The sequence below is a fragment of the Saccoglossus kowalevskii genome, chromosome 17 (assembly GCF_978046115.1).
Source record: "Saccoglossus kowalevskii chromosome 17, keSacKowa6.1, whole genome shotgun sequence".
Lineage (NCBI taxonomy): Eukaryota > Metazoa > Hemichordata > Enteropneusta > Harrimaniidae > Saccoglossus > Saccoglossus kowalevskii.
Window position 1 is genome coordinate 30989462 of NC_140657.1, and position 14982 is coordinate 31004443.

The window sequence follows — 14982 nt, forward strand, 5'->3', positions numbered from 1 at the left end:
ACTCACAGTATCATGGGCTAGTATTATCCACTCATGCTTTATTGCAAGATAATACTAGCTCATGACGTCACTCGTATCTACTAACAAGTGATATCAGGTGAAAAATTATTCAAACACTGATTACCTTAATTGCCATTCGTTGGCGTTCATGTATTCGCGCTTCCATACCAGTTAATACAACTGATATCTCTTCCATCTGCTGTTTGAGTGATTCATACTCTAAAACGTCTCCGATGACCTTTACATCTCGTCCTCTGTGTTTCCTGGTTTGTATATCGCCACCAGACATCCTTAAAGGTGACACACCTGTTGACAAATCAGTGTAATTGGATTTAATGTTTTATCAATATTCAAAAAAAATGATCAAATCTTGTCATCACACACACATTTTCAAAACCTTGGCCTCACACATTTTTTTTTGTAACTTTGCAACCAGTAAAGTGTTCCATATTCAGTAGAAAACAACAAAACAGCTCTTCCTCTTTACAAACAATTACACACAAATAATTTTAATGTAAACAGTTCTAACCTGACATGGATGAGAGGATTGGGTCATCAAGCTGTACAGTTCCATGTGATCTAGACCTTGGTGAAATACTTGAACCATCTCTAGTATAGTGAGGACTGGTTCTACCATTATATAACGTTGGCATTGATGAGGCTGATTTCATACACTCAAAATTATCAGTTTGAACAGGTTTATCTACAGATTAAAAATTCAAAGATGATTATATTAATCACTGTGGCAGCATGTTATCCCTGTCCACATCCACAGCTAATGTGATGTTCAACAGGTGCATTTTGCAAAAGTAGCGGTAGCATCAATTGCTCATAGTTAAGCATTCTCGTTTTTCCGAATAAACAAAACAAACTATGCTCAATTTTATAAAACAGCTAATCAATAATGGAATAATATCCAGTGTTTGATAAATCCACTGTTTCACATATTACTCAATAAATCTGTTCACCCAGTAGTACCGCCATCTTATGACATGTTTGTGTAAACATAAACAATGTAGTACGCACTGCATGAGTCCCACATCAAACAACACAGTGACGTATTATCCCTATAGTATTTGCTCTATTACGGTAGTAGCGCTTGCACTGTAAGTCAGTGAGATTTTTCTATGATCGCAATTTTAATGATTTAGTGTACAGCCAATACAGTTTATATATGCTTCTATTGGAGAAAATACAGTATCAGTGTATGTATTTTATGGAAGGTTTTGAAATTAGAAATCAAATTACCTTCAAACAGTCGCCTTGGACTGATTCTATGCAAGTCTGAACGACTTGAGGATTTGCTTTGGGATGACCTTGAACTTGGTGACAGCTTTTCATTGGACAGTTCTTCAAGTTTGACTCTGAGTGCATTATTTGTTTCAATGCTTCTTTCTAGCTGAATCCTCAATTGTCGAAGTTCTTTAAGTAATTCACCCAGATCCAATCCAGATGATGGTGATTTTTTACTGGATCTAGAATCTAAATTATAATAAACATAAAATAAAGAGATTTTAGATTACAACATATAAAGTACACTACTGGTAAAAAAAATTTTTACTTTTGAATGGCAAACATTTTCCTACTAAGATGTTGCATTTCTTTTGTATTTTTCAATATTTTTCATTAATGCTAGATCAAATGAACAATAATTTACAATTGACGACACAAGCATAAGAAAATTTTAGGGGAAAAAATTATGCAGGTTGATTTTGTGAAAGGTGACTTTGGTGGTAAAGGGTTAATTGTAATCCATAATTGTTAAATCCTTGAAGTCTGAAAGAATTGAAAATTTACCATCTTTCGTCAACTTTTCAACAAATGACAGTTCCATCTTCAAAGTGTTGTTAAGTTGTTTGCCTTCTTGGATTTGGTCCATTAGCAACTTCTTCTCTTCTTTTAATCTGTAATTACAACCAGATACAACAGTTACACTGATAGGTTCTCGCATCTTTCCATCCTCAATATCAACCAATCAAAACATAGTTTATACATGGAAGGACAAGGTTGAATATACCCACACATCATGCAATAGAAATATGACAAATTTAAATAAAGTAGAAACTGAATCAATGTTCTTACCTCTTAATATCAGACTGTGACTTTGCATATTCAGTCCTAGCTTTATCCAATGCCTTCTGACTGTGTCTAACTGCCCTTTCATTCTCAGCAATCTTCCTATCCTTATCACTGAGTGCTTCGTTCTTCACATACAACTGATCCTCAATATCTGCAAACTGTTTGTCTTTCTCAGAGAGCTTCTCCTTCAATCCGGCAACTGTCTGGTTCTTGATGCGCACCTGGTTGTCTGAATCAACAAGTTGTTGGTCTTTTTCAGAGAGTTTTTGCTCTAATCTTGAGATGGTTTTGCACAGTTCGTCTAATCCAGCTTGCGATTGTTGTTTTTGGTAGAGCTGGTTTTCAGAATCCAAGAGTTGCTGGTCTCGTTCTGCGAGCGTATTCTCTAGCGCTGCGATTGCTTTACGGAGTTCAGCATTGTCAAGACTCAGCTCAACGTTAGTCTCTTGAAGGTAGAGGTTTGCAGCTTCTGAAAAAACAAACATCAATGATGAATACAATGTAATAAAATTATTAACAAGCTGTAAATAATACTGTAATACCATTTCTTCCACAAATCAACTTTTTATGATCATCAAGTGTTAATGTTGATTGAAAACCATTTGACCAATCAGAGGAATTGTGCATTTGACACATACTTGTTATCTGTCGATGTGGATACACATGCATCTACTCATTGTATTTGAATAAAACTCAGAAATATTATTCAATTATTTATTAAATAGAACGGAGGTACACAATTGTGGAAAGCCATAGTATTCAATGAAATAAAAGTTACAAATGAGTGAAACTAAACTTACCGCTTCCATTCTCTGCAATCATGGCTAATTTGTCTTCCAACTGTTTCCGCAGCTCGTCATTAGTATCAATAGATTCTTCCAGTCGCTTTCGTAGGGCACGAATCTCATCTAGATGTTGTTTTAATGAATCCTCGGACTCATCATCACTGTTACCTCTTGATTCAGCTCTCTGACTGTATGCAACATTTTTAAAGACTTCAAGTTCGTTTTTAAGAGATTTAATCAAAGCTTCACTCTCTGCAAGTTTTTTACTCTTGTTGTTGAGCTCTGCAAGCAGATTAGTGTCTGCAAGTTTTGGGCGTGACTGCAGCTGACCAGATTGAGAGTTGGATAGTGTTCTTTGAGGGGACTGGGATCGAATAGTATCTTGACTTAAAGATGTACTGATGTCTGTGTCATATCCTGACTGGGCATGTGGCGGTGTTTGGAAGATATTTGATGATCCTATATCAGCCTCTGACACTGCATGCAAATAAACACTTGACCGTGATTCTGAAATAAAAATGACACATTATCAGTTAAACCTATGCATGACAAAACACCCACATAAACTTTCAATTTAATTTGTGGATCCTTGCATGTTAAAGTATAATTTTGGAGTCAAAAAGTGGCATTATTGGTCAAATATTTGTGCTGTGTTCTATTAAACTAACTTTCATCAATTTTTACTAAATTCATAACAAAGATGTATCATTAAATCATACAGATGCACATCAATTTTGTTTGGGGATCCCTGCATGTATAGTTTTGGGGAAAAAATTTCAATTTCGCCCATTTTTTTTTTTTGGGAACAAACATTTTGACCCCAACCCCCGAAAAACATTCCTTAATAAACTGCGAAATTGTCAATATATGTAATATAAAACTGAGCAATGCATTGCCAACAAAAAGCAAAAACAAAATTTTAAAATCATTGTATAAGAATTGTTAGGAAAGAAAGGCTAAAGGGTTTCTGTTTTATATTTTGTTTAAAAAAACTAATGGTTACGCAAATGGTAAATTACAGGACGCATACAAATTACTGCTTTTAGTGTCACGATTAGTTGGTTCATTTCACAAGTATCATAAAAGTTACAGAAAAAAGTTTGAAAATCTGTTTTGATTCGCTTTCATTTTCCGTTATTGGGATAAATGTAAAATTTCAATATGTACGTATGTGCACAAATGTTTTAAAACTAGCTTTATATAGAATAGGAGTTCACCATCAAGGTCAGTGATCCTTATTGGCAATATTTCTAGAAGAGAAACTATCACAGAGAACAGACATGGTTTACATCAACTGAAAACACACAATAAATGTACCTGATAGCGTATCATCCAAGTCTTCTATGAGACGTCTACTCTGATCAGCTTTGTCTTTGAGTGAGACCATTCTATGAGGGCTGACACCACCAACAAAACACCATTCACCGACTTCATTCTGTTTAACCAGTGCACTCATTGTGTTGACAAGTTCTAGAAGGTGACTCTTTAAAATATTACTCAAATTTCTAGAATCTACAAGTTGTTTCTTCAAAGCCGCGATCTCAACGTCAAGCTCTTGGAAACTATGCTCGTGTGTCTGTGAAGAAGAAAGCGGCATTTTTTCTTTCAAGTTATTCAGATCATCCGCAAGGAACTGACTCTCTAGCTCAGCCACACTCTTTTCTTTCTTGAGCACTCTGTTTTCCGCAGTTAGTACCTCCTTCTCGTCAATCAGATTTATTCTTTCCGCTTCCATAGCTTGAAGTTTATTTTTAAGAGCACAGTGGTTTTCTATAAGTAGCTGTAGCCGACCGCGCAAAGCCTGACCATCGCACTGTGCACCACGGAAATCAGTTTCCAAGTTCACATACTCGTTTTGTAAACTAGAGTTAAGCTCATAATAGTTCTGAAGTTCATTCTTTAGTACCTCCACCTCTTCTTGTAGCTTTCCCAAAGCTTCCTCGTTGGCAAGTACTTCATACCATGTTCTATCCGAGCTATCATCACAAAGACTGACACAGCTGCGTGAAGGGCTGGAACAACTGCGGGTTGGACTAGAACTACGGGAGCTAAGTAACTCTTTAAGTTTTTTCTGAAACACGTAAGCCACCTTCTTTGCTTTCTGTAATTGCGACTCCAGATCTTCAACTTTCTTTTGCAGCTCTCCAACATTTGCACACTCTTCGTACTCTGTAGCAATAGTTGATGGCGACGAACCCACATCATCATTTTCGCGATAAACAAGGGCAGAAGACCATTTTGGTTCATACTCAACATTTGAATTATAGAGGTTGCTTTCACTTTGGCTTTTGCTGAATGCTGGTGAAACTGGAGGTACAATGCCTAAAGCCTTCATACGATTACGACATACTTTCAATTTATCTGACAATTGACGGACAGTTGCTTCAGTAGCCTGAAGCTTTGAAGAACTTTTCTTATCTTTTGACTTGAGATGACTGATTTCAGCTCTCAAGTTATCAATTTGTTGTCGAAGAGCAGAATTCACATCCTCAATCAGTGGAGTTACAGACCCTTGTGATTTTCTCTCTGGTGACACTGCCAGTTTTCTTCTGGTGTCAATCAGTTCCTTGTGTGTTGCTTCGAGCTCAGTTTTCTGACGTTCTATCTCTTGTGCCATATCAACAATGAGCTGAGGATTGAACACTGGTTTCTCCTCATCTGTGGAAGTATCCAACTGAACCTGTTTTCTCAGCAGAGTTTCCACCTCAAAGGCTTTTTCCAGCTCTTCCCTCAAATGCTCAAGTTCTTTATTTAGTGCTGCAACCTCTTGATTTCTTTCAACCAGGTGTTCTTTGCGCACCCACTCTCCGTCAAACTTTCCCAGTTCAGATTCAAGCTCTGCGTTGTCTTTTTGCAATTTTTCAATTGCTTCCTGATGCTTGCTCCTCTCCACCTTCAATAGATTATTCATTCCTCTAGCTTCATTCAAGTCAACCCTCTGCTGTTGCAGCATAAGTTCATACTTCTCTCCATCGGAGCGATGTTTTTCCAACTCGCGTTGCAAATGACAGACTTCTTGATCTTTATTATTAATCACTTGTTCAAGATCTTGAATTGATTTCTGATCTTCCTGGAAGCCATCGACATCATCTTGAAGTTGACCATTTATATCTTGGATTTCTTTAATCTTCATCCGAAGAGATCGGTTTTCATCTCTCAATTCAGAATTATCTTTCAACACCTCAGATAACTGTGTTTTAAGTTTGTCAAGTTCTTGGAAAAGTCCAACACTAGTAGAGGGGCTTACATTGGCAGGGGATGATTTAACTTTAGTCAACTTATGCCGGACATCGTCCAATTCCTCCTCTTTGTGTGCTAATGTGTTGTCTCTTTCTTGGAGAAGAGTCTTAGCCTGGTCGAGCTGTTCTTTGAGAACAGCCACAATGCTGTTGTCTTCATCTTTGGAGTATCCCGCTGGGTTTTCCAGCGCAAACGCAAGTTGGCGTTGTAAGTTCTTGTTATGGTTTTGAGATTCCTTCAGCTCTACTTCTAACTGATTAATACGCTGTGTCTGATTACTCAGTAAAGCAAGACGTGATGATTCCTCTTCATCTTCTTGTCCAGGAATACTCCTCTGATCATCCTCGTTTATTTCTCCAAGGGTAACATTATGCTGAGTTGAGACAGTAGTCTGGTTTGCAGAGCTGATTGGGTACTCTGATAGGTCCATGTGGCTGCTTCGTTCGGCTATTTCCTTCTGAGGCACAACTCTGTCAGGGCTAACATTACTGTTACGTTGAAGTTCTTCAAGACGACTTTGAAGTGAGGTATTCCATCTTCTACTTTCATCAAGTTGCTCTTTAAGAGAGCCCAGTAAATCTGAAAACAAACAAAAATAGCGAATTTAAGCCTCCCATCAACACATTCAGTATAAAAACAATAAAAATAGAAGAACAGTTTAATTAAATCAAAAAAAGGTCGGATTATATTTCACAATTTAATTCAGTAATAATAATATTACCTGCATCACTACTGAAGCCACTAGATGACGGTGATAGTGGCAACGAACGTTTGAACTGATCTCTCATGTTTTTAGTCTCCCTCAGACTCTTTTCTAGCTCTGCACGCAAGGCTTCTACGGCCGACAGCTGAATCCTCAATGCATCTTGCTGTCCAAAGTCATCATCATCTACATCCGGCATGGTTGAGTTCTGTAAACTCATGCTTTCGTAGATAACTTTCTCAGCATATAGAGCCTCTTTCAGCTTTTTCACCTCTTCCATGTTTTTGTGCCATTCCTTTCAAATTAAAAGATACCAAAATAATCAATACACAGAACACAAATTCAAATTTCTTCATTAATTTTTCCATTCAAAAATACAATAGAATATTTCATTTTGTTTACATTCACCTCTTGGTCTTTGTATTCTCTCTCGTCACGTTCTTTCTTAGGAGAGTCCATTTTATTTTGCAAGTCCTATAAACAAGGAAACAACAGTTTAATAATCCCACAAATAAATCATTAAACAATGGCTAAGAATGTAATGCAACAATTATTCTTGTTAATCCTATGAATACTACAGTGTTTTTTTTGGTGCAACATTTTGCATATTTTTCTATAATTTCTGAATCAAAATTTATGAATACACAGATTTATTTGGAGATAAGTGGCAAATGTTTATACACTTCTGGTCATAATGTTTTTGTAAGTGCACCTAAGGGTACTTTTGCAAAAGTCAGTGACTCCCTAGCTTAGCTATATTTCACTTTCTTGACTCACACAAATTTGACTAGTGCATAAGTAATTTTGTTCACAGTAATTATAAGTACAAGCCTGTTTTTATGTTTGATGAATTAGATGAAGCTGTATAGTATAATAGGTTTGGTTTTACACACTGTTAAGACAAGCAATACATCATGTAACATCTTGATCTGAATGATGACACCCCATGAGGAGATTATGAACGTTAACCTGCCAAGATTTTCCAATAAATCATCTTCAATAGTCCAATTACATTCCATAATTTATATTATTTTTCTATATTGCAATTAGTATTTCATAGTATAACTAGGTTTTTTAAAATTTTTTTGTTTACAGAAAATTTTATTTGAAATGTTTGCTGAGATACTATGCGAAAGTATTTTTAACTGATTCATGATGAGTTGCAAGTTTGAAATGTTTGCTGAGATACTATGCGAAAGTATTTTTAACTGATTCATGATGGGTTGCAAGTACACAAAATTGGAAAGAGGCTACCACCACCACCAGTGATTAATTTTCAATCAAACACATTTTTTCTCAGGTGTCTTTTATTTGATTTCAGGACATAGATAAAATTATGCTCGTTTCTATTGTAGTTTATGCTCTGAGCATTTTTTGAAGATCACAGATAAGCAAATCAATTTTCTAATAGATCTAATTAACTTGCTTTGATCATAAAAAATGTTTAATTCTGTAAAATGTTTCATCTAAACCATAGTCAACTTTTGTCACAAAATAAACCGGCACATGTTTTAATTTTTTTTTTTAAATCTTGTTAATGACCTGTAGACAATAAAAACTATATTTTATTGGTCTATATAGAAAAATAAATAAATGTGCAAACTGGAATAATAAAATGATTCTGAAAAAAATGATGGCTTTCAGTAATTGAATCCTTAAATATTTATAATTTATATTATTATTATATTCAAGAAATATGTGTTGAAAAAACATCAACATATTTTTGTATTCTGAAAATCGTGGACTTGAATAATAGGAAAAATAAATGTCAAAAAATATCTACATTGCAATCTTAATAAAAATCATAAAAATAAAACAATCATATTACATCATGTTGGTATCTCCAGTCATTGTTTTGTAAAAACTATAGTGTATATATGCAAATAATTACAGAGCAATAAAAATCAAGTAATCAGAGCAATAAAAATTATCATATTAGTAAAAATGTGATGTATGTAATATGTTATTATTATATAATTAATATATTTTAATTTTACCTTAATTATCTGGTCCTTAACATTCCCGGCATTAATCAGTGCATCAATGTTCTCTTCCTTTGAGTGCAGTTCAGTTTCCAAATCAACATTTTTCCGTTTTGCCTGGGCCTACAAATAAACATCAGAATATGAAAACCATAGCATCGATGGCTTAAAAAAGCATCATGGTTTGGGGTGTAGCTGCTGTTGTGCTAATGCATTGACAGTCACAGTGATAGGGGTTTTGGCTGAGTGATGCAGTATGGTCTTGATAAATTAATATAGCGTACAAAAAGTCAAGTTATACAGATATTATTTGAAATGTATTTTTTTAGTCACAGATCTTTTCAATATCTAAGAAGTGTAACATACACGAAAATACAAATCCATATCCAGCTGTAGACTCTTGATATTAGCCTTCATAACCGCCCATACTGGAAGCGGGTAAGATGTAGAGCTGTGACTGAACACATCACAGCGTCTGAAGTATGTGTTCATAGTTGCAACTGATCTCACGCTGTCACTGGCAGCATACGCAGATGTACAGGTAGGAACACCATATGGATGTACAGGTAGGAACACCATATGGGTTGACAGCACAATATTGTTTTGTTTGTGTGTGAGGGGAATTGACCATTATTCGAGAGGGGTGGTCAACTTAAAAAAGGAGGGTGATTATAGTGATCAACCCACAGTTGGAAAGCAGCTGAAGACGCCTAAGACGCCTAAAACCCCTCTCAGGACCACAATTTCTACAAGTCCATCTAATTATGTATAATTAATTGGCAAACAGATAAATATCAGTACATCTGCTGCATTCTATTGACTATGTCACATAACAAAACACTATTATCTAAGCGCAAACACTTACCAATTCAAGATGAGCCATTTTGTCTGCACGTTGCTGTTTTTGCAATTTTTCTATAATGTTCCTAAAAAAGAAGAAAAACAAATTAAACATTGTGACTACCATATTGTTTATATTAGTAATGCATACACTTATGTAAATGAGAAATATGCATAAAATAAATTGTATTATAATGATCCAACACCAAATAGATGCAATGTTTTTATTTCAGTGTGTTTCTAATAGAACAAATATGGTAAATTTAACAGCGTTTACGATGACTACATGTCAAGGAAATTGTGTGTGTTTAAAGAACAGTAGACAGAATGTCACAGCTACAAATATTTCTAGGATTCAAACAAATTTCTCTCTTGAAATTAAAGCAGTTTACAGTATTTCAGTGAAGGAGAAAGGTAATATGAACGCCATGTTAAGAATGTTTACATACTTAGCAGCTGTGAATTCTTCATCTTGTTTTCTGATGTGAGCTTTAAGTTTCTCAATGTACTCATCTCCTTTACCGGCTGACAATTCATGGATCATAGCTAACAGGGAAATAAATCAACAGTCAATATTAATAATAATAGTTTGAATCAACTCTTTCAACAACTGTCTACCTTTGTCACCTTTCACAAACTAGCTTTTTTACATATCTCCAACCCCTTCAACACCAGTCAATATTTGTCACCTTTCACAAACTAGCTTTTTCTGTGCATATTAATTAGGTTATTTACATATCTCCAATCCTTTCATCACCAGTCAATATTTGTCACCTTTCACAAACTAGCTTTTTTCTGTGCATATTAATTAGGTTATTTACATATCTCCAATCCTTTTATCACCAGTCAATATTTGTCACCTTTCACAAACTAGCTTTTTTCTGTGCATATTAATTAGGTTATTTACATATCTCCAACCCCTTCATCACCAGTGAATATTTCTCACCTTTCACAAACCCTTTCACCACTATTATTTACCTCTGTAACCTTCCAAAAAATTGTTTTATTCAAAGAATGTACATGTTGTCTTGATTTAAATTCAAACCCTATTTGAAAATGTTCAGAATTTGACAGCTAACATTCACAGTAACAGCACTTTTATCTCCAACTTTGCAATTTCTGTGATGTCATGTGACACTTGTATCTCCTACATTTCTAGGTTTACTCCAGTGCTTACCTCTTTTATCAAGAAGTTCACCCTGAAGTTTATTGATCTCTTTCTTCAACCTGGACACTTCAGAATTGGAAGACGCAAGGGGACTTGTTTGCTGGATGGCATGGTTAGCTTGCAGTGAACTCTGAGGCTGTTGTTTCTGCAAGGCTAGTATCATGCGATCTTTGTCGCGACCATTTTCAACAAATTTCTGAAAGGAACAAAGGGTGGTTAAACAAACAAAATTCAATACATGCAGTTTACTGAAGTTCTGTAAAACGCTATTTTAAGGGAATGTACAGTTACAAAAATTCACAAATTTTGAAAATCACTGAAAAATAGTTTCTCACAAAATTGAAAGTCAAGTATTTTCTAAAATTGTTTACCCATAATTCTTCTAGTAAATTGATAAATAATTATTTTTGGAAGTGGCTGGATTTTTAGAAGACAAATTAAATTTTTTTTTTAATGGAAAGATTACGGTATTCCGCTTTCTTAATTTATCCTGAAAATAATTCAGTGGACACTAAATGTCAATCATGTTCTGACATAAACCACAGCTTTTTTTCAGATCTTTTCGTTTGAAAAATTAAACTTTCCTGAAAAATCAAAATAAAAGAAATATGCAATATATAAAATACAATAAACTTTACAAGTTTTAATTGTTTTTACACGATTCATGCATTGTTACTTTAACATGCAATTTACAAGATATTTCTAGCGCTAAAGAAGAAAGTAAGGTGTACCGTAATTATCCAAATACTCAATATCAAAAGCTATAAGCATACCGGCAAGTCAGTCGCTCATACCTTTAATCTATAATTTGGACAGTTAAGGTATAACTAGTGTTTCCTAATGCAGACATAACAAAAATGACTGAGACAGCATATTTCATGCACACCAACCTAGAGGACAATGCATAGTATTTAGAGCACCAACATTGGGACAAAAGCAATGTATCAGAAAAAATGGAAAAAAGACAATGAACTGTGTTTTCTTTCTCAAGGTACAAGAAAATAACAATGTACAAGAGTAACATGTATATAACATAATGAAATCAAAGATGGTAAAAGACAACAAAGAAAGAAATCTAATAAGATAATAGTATACATGACTAGTGTACACATAAAATACCATGCACAGTTCAAAGCTTATTACAGATACGCAAAAACTACAACCAAAGCTAAAGCCGATAGACAGCCAGTAACAGCTAAACCCGACAGACAGCCAGTAACAGTTATAGCGTCTTTACCCAGACATGCTTTTTTTATATTTTTAGTTGTTACCTCAATCATTTTATCTCTTTCCCCGAGAGCAGCTCTCATCTTGTTCAGAACCGTGTTTTGCTCTCGATCAGCACGTGTAAGCGTGTCCTCGACGCTCTGAAAGTGAGAGGTTGCCATGGTAATGATGGACTTAAGAGAGCACTCCCCACAGAACAGAATTCCTTAAAGTTTACATTTCAGGTAACCATTATACATACATTAAATAAAAATCATTGTAGATATTCATTTATAATAAACATCCATCCCAAAAAATTTTAATTTTAAACACATGGCAATGAAATGTAAAGGGAAGATTCACTATGCTTCACTTTATTTGACTGGGAGATGAAACTCAACTAGCGAATTTTACTCGGTGATAAAGCATCTAAGGCAATATTAGTCATTTGACAACTCTGTACAAAAGCCCCTAGTGACAAGCTCACTGGAAACTATTCAATCCTATCAAACAATAGGTTAATTATTAATACTTTACAGATATATATGCCTAACCACTGCAAGTACATGCTGGCATTCCTGATGGACAACGACTGATTTAGTAGCGGTGTTACTACGTGACTCCAAGCATCATTAGCTAACAACATAATACAAAAAATTATACAGTTCAACGAACACACACACAGGGTAGGATTTCAACTTACTTCAAGTTCGCGATCTCTCTCACTGATTGCCTTCTCCAGCTCTCTAATGGTATTGTCTTTTTCAGCAATTAACCGATTATGCCTGTCATTGATTTCCTAGAGTACAAAATAAATAGTGTAACCATGAAAAAAGTTCAGGGGAACCATAAATAAATAATCTGATTGGCACCTATGATCACTGACATTTTGTGGTTTTCCATAAAGCTGTATATAAAATGGTTACACTGAGACATTGGTTTTTGAGGGAAAAATATTAAGTGCATACAAAACATGAAGTTTTACCTGTAAGTGCAAAGACACATATAAATTTAAATAAAAATTGTGTGATATAAGTATGAAGGAGGACAGGGTTATTAAGTTATTTTTAGATCTAATAAAATGATGCTTAAATTTAAAAAAATTAAAGAATGTGTAATCACAACAATTAATTTACCCTTTTTTATTTTTTTTTCTAGAAAAAAAAAAAGATTTGCTGCAGACAACACACAGTGAATTAAGACTATCGGTAATCCAAATCTGATGATATGCAGATATTTGTACGTATATTTTTACGTGCAATAAACCAGAACTACGTGTAAGACATAGTTGATTAGAATATAGCAATACATCCACACTTTAAAGAAATACAACAATGTATGTATTATACATTACACACATTGATATTTAAATTATCAAAAACAATTAACCATTATTCGAAAAAAGGAGACTAAAAAACAAACTTTAACAACTTCATAATAAAGTCAGCGTACTAAATACCTGTTGAAGTGACACAGGTCTGGGGGAAATATCCCGACGCGACATTATTTTTAACAACCAGAGCACATACAAACTAAGAAGAGCTGCTTCGTTTACGCGTTACAAGACGAGACATGTTGCTACACGATATTGTAGATACCCCTTCTATAGTAATCCCACAAAGCAAATAAGAACAACAATAGCCTAGGTATTTCAGTGAGGTCATTAATCCGTTCTAGTCAGCAATGTGGTTGTACGTTCATGTAAACTATAGGCCAGGATTCAAGTGATTTAATAACCAAGGTTTACCAGGCCCAGGTCATAACCAATGCATTGTGGTTTGGAAGCTACTGCCTGACCTTTGAACCCTATATGACATCTAACTGTTTTCTATTGTAGTGATTTTTTAAAGTGACCGCTATACAGACAATGTACACACCTCCTCTACCATATAAAGGTCACGCCTTCCTTTATTGATTTTTATGGGATCTGATGTAACTAGGATATTCTATTGCGCCAGTGAAATTCGTACTGAAACTGTCAGATGCAAGATATAAATCGTATAATTACATATAAACAAACTGATAACCATAGCAACAAAAACCGTGGTAGTTGAAGCCCGGAGGGGGAGGCATGCTTTATGAATATAGTCATACAACATAAGAATCTGTTATACACAATTCTGTGTGCAAGTGTTTTACCTTAATATGGTGGTCTTTATCGTGGATTGCTTGCATCAAATCATGCGAGGCTTTCTCATGAGCGGCAACAGCTTTGCTTCTTTCCGCCATCACATCCTTCAGTTAGAAAAATAAGGAAACTGACTTAATTATGGTTTTTAGATGAAATGCTGAAAAGTGAGTATGCACAGCAAAAAATGCAAACCAACCATGTCTTCAGCTAAAATGCAATCCCAGAATTCAATAGTACGGCCTTCATGTGACAAAAGACAACAATACAAGTACATACCTCAAGGAGTTTATCCCGTTCTTTTAAGCGCACATTGAGCTCCTGAATCATACTGGCTTCGTCACCATTAAGAAGACTGTCAGGTCGGGCACTCATTAACAAATTCTCAGCAGCCGACTGGACACGATTGTCTTTAGATTTCACGGCTTCCTGCAGTTTACGAATCATCGCTTCTTTCTCAGCGACGACCCGATCATGATTGGAAGCAGAATCCTAATCAAAACAAATTATAATAGTAAAGTCAGTCAAGATCTACATTTAATCTAATTTTTTTACAATAAATATCTGAATGTCATGTTTATTAAGTTGTGCAGAAATACATTACAATAGATGAATAATTAATTACCGCTAATGATGTTCGCTGTAAATCCAAAGCACGAGAGTACTCATCAACCTGTGTGCTCAATTCTTGAATCTGATTCTCCAAACGCTGTAACAAAATAAAAAAATTACTGTTAAAGCTAATGAATGTCAAGTCGCCTTTACAAAATAAACCTCCATAATTGTTTGTTTTGAAAATTTGGTCCATTTGGTCCAAAATTGAAATGGAAATTATAGAAAAATACATAAAA

At 34.9% G+C, this 14982-nt stretch overlaps 1 protein-coding gene across 2 annotated transcripts in view; it reads right to left on the reverse strand.

Annotated features, from left to right (window-relative positions):
- Positions 1 to 14982, reverse strand: part of LOC102809948 (uncharacterized) — a 66249-nt gene that overhangs the window by 4028 nt on the left and 47239 nt on the right. For both annotated transcript variants that reach the window (XM_085492325.1, XM_085492326.1), the window contains 18 exons: positions 14757 to 14840; positions 14411 to 14623; positions 14143 to 14238; positions 12707 to 12802; positions 12069 to 12164; positions 10807 to 10993; positions 10079 to 10175; positions 9655 to 9715; positions 8805 to 8912; positions 7216 to 7281; positions 6826 to 7102; positions 4182 to 6683; positions 2880 to 3371; positions 2083 to 2548; positions 1798 to 1904; positions 1249 to 1482; positions 530 to 703; positions 125 to 306 (listed from right to left, as the gene is read on the reverse strand). In XM_085492325.1, coding sequence (XP_085348451.1) covers positions 125 to 306; positions 530 to 703; positions 1249 to 1482; positions 1798 to 1904; positions 2083 to 2548; positions 2880 to 3371; positions 4182 to 6683; positions 6826 to 7102; positions 7216 to 7281; positions 8805 to 8912; positions 9655 to 9715; positions 10079 to 10175; positions 10807 to 10993; positions 12069 to 12164; positions 12707 to 12802; positions 14143 to 14238; positions 14411 to 14623; positions 14757 to 14840 — 5538 coding nt within the window. The remainder of the gene's footprint in view (positions 1 to 124; positions 307 to 529; positions 704 to 1248; positions 1483 to 1797; positions 1905 to 2082; positions 2549 to 2879; positions 3372 to 4181; positions 6684 to 6825; positions 7103 to 7215; positions 7282 to 8804; positions 8913 to 9654; positions 9716 to 10078; positions 10176 to 10806; positions 10994 to 12068; positions 12165 to 12706; positions 12803 to 14142; positions 14239 to 14410; positions 14624 to 14756; positions 14841 to 14982) is intronic.